At 57.0% G+C, this 1,260-nt stretch overlaps 1 protein-coding gene across 1 annotated transcript; it reads right to left on the bottom strand.

Moving 5' to 3' along the window:
* Positions 1–251: 251 nt before the first annotated feature.
* On the bottom strand, positions 252–797 carry LOC124697838 (polyol transporter 5-like). The gene has a single exon (XM_047230372.1). It carries the CDS (start codon positions 795–797, stop codon positions 252–254), a length of 546 nt encoding a protein of 181 aa, XP_047086328.1.
* Positions 798–1,260: the final 463 nt, after the last annotated feature.

The raw sequence follows: 1,260 nt of genomic DNA, 5'->3' as shown, positions 1-1,260 counted from the left end.
AGTAGTCAAGTAATACTAGTTATCAAATTGTTTTGTGTGACTTCATATCAATTGTTTCTAGAAATGAATGCATGGGTTCCCGTGGTTTGGCTCTTGGCTTATATTTGTATTTGTATGATGAAAAGCTTTCGCACGGAATTTTGGGGACTACGCTCGTGTTTAAGTTAAGGCAAACAACACCGTGTTTTCAACAAGATATTGCATCATAGGATAGCTCTAGATGCATTGCGGTGCCCGGTTGATTGGTCATCTCATTTCGTGTGCTTGGATACATGAAAAGGCATGTTGTGTCGTCTCTCGCGCCACCCGTGTCCGAACACCTCCTCGATCTCCTCCAGCGGCCGGCCTTGAGTTTCCGGGCAGAAGAAGTAGAAGAATGTGGCCGCTCCCACGGACAAGAATCCGAAGAGGAAGAAGGCGCCGCCCATGGTGATGGCATTGGAGAGGGAGATGAAGCTGAGTGCAACGGTTGCGTTGGCGACGCGGTTGAAAGCCACACCGACGCTGACACCCTGCGCGCGCAGCCGGAGCGGGATGACCTCGGAGCTGTAGGCGCCTGTGATGGGCCCCAAGCCAATGGAGAAGGAGGCCACGAACGTGAACACCGAGGCGATGGCCGCCCTGGGCCACGGCACGTCCTGGTTGGGCTTGGAGTGCTCGATTACGGTGAGGCTTAGGCCAAGGCAGGAGAGCGAGACAATGACGCCGGCGAGGCTGGAGAGGTATAGGCCACGGCGGCCGACACGGTCGACGAGGAGGATGGCGGTGAGGATGAAGACAGTCTTGGCCAGACCCATCCCGATGTTGGCGGCGAGGATCTCGTTCGTGCTGGCGATCCCGACGGCCTTGAAGACCCGCGCGCTGGACGGTCAACACCGAACCAAGACTCGTCGTCGCGGCAAATTGACCCTTGCCCGCCGAGCAAACCAAAGGCGTGGAGGCGAACCGCGAACGACACGTACCTGCTGCGCGGCCGAGCAACCAAAAGCGTTTGGAAAACTCGCGAGAGGAACCAATCCAACGCTTTATCTCTTTCTCTCCATCTCTCTCAGATAAAAAAAAACAGAGTCTCTGTCTCTCCAATCTCCATCCCCTCCCTTCTCTTCTTTCTATCGCGCACCCTCCTCCTCCTTTCTCTCCGCCGCTCACCGCCTGCGCCATCCCACCCTCGCCCCCAGACCAAGCCTCTCCGCTCACAAGCGCTCACCTCGCCCACTCGAAACCCTCCCGGCGCCGCTTCCACGCGCCCGCCTCCAATCG

Source organism: Lolium rigidum, chromosome 3 (assembly GCF_022539505.1).
Source record: "Lolium rigidum isolate FL_2022 chromosome 3, APGP_CSIRO_Lrig_0.1, whole genome shotgun sequence".
Classification (NCBI taxonomy): domain Eukaryota; kingdom Viridiplantae; phylum Streptophyta; class Magnoliopsida; order Poales; family Poaceae; genus Lolium; species Lolium rigidum.
The sequence above is the reverse complement of the archived record's forward strand: the minus strand, read 5'-3'. Positions and strand labels throughout refer to the sequence as shown.

Coding starts and splice junctions, on each gene's coding strand:
- LOC124697838 (XM_047230372.1), bottom strand. CDS start 797: ATGGGTCTGGCCAAGACTGTCTTCATCCTCACCGCCATCCTCCTCGTC.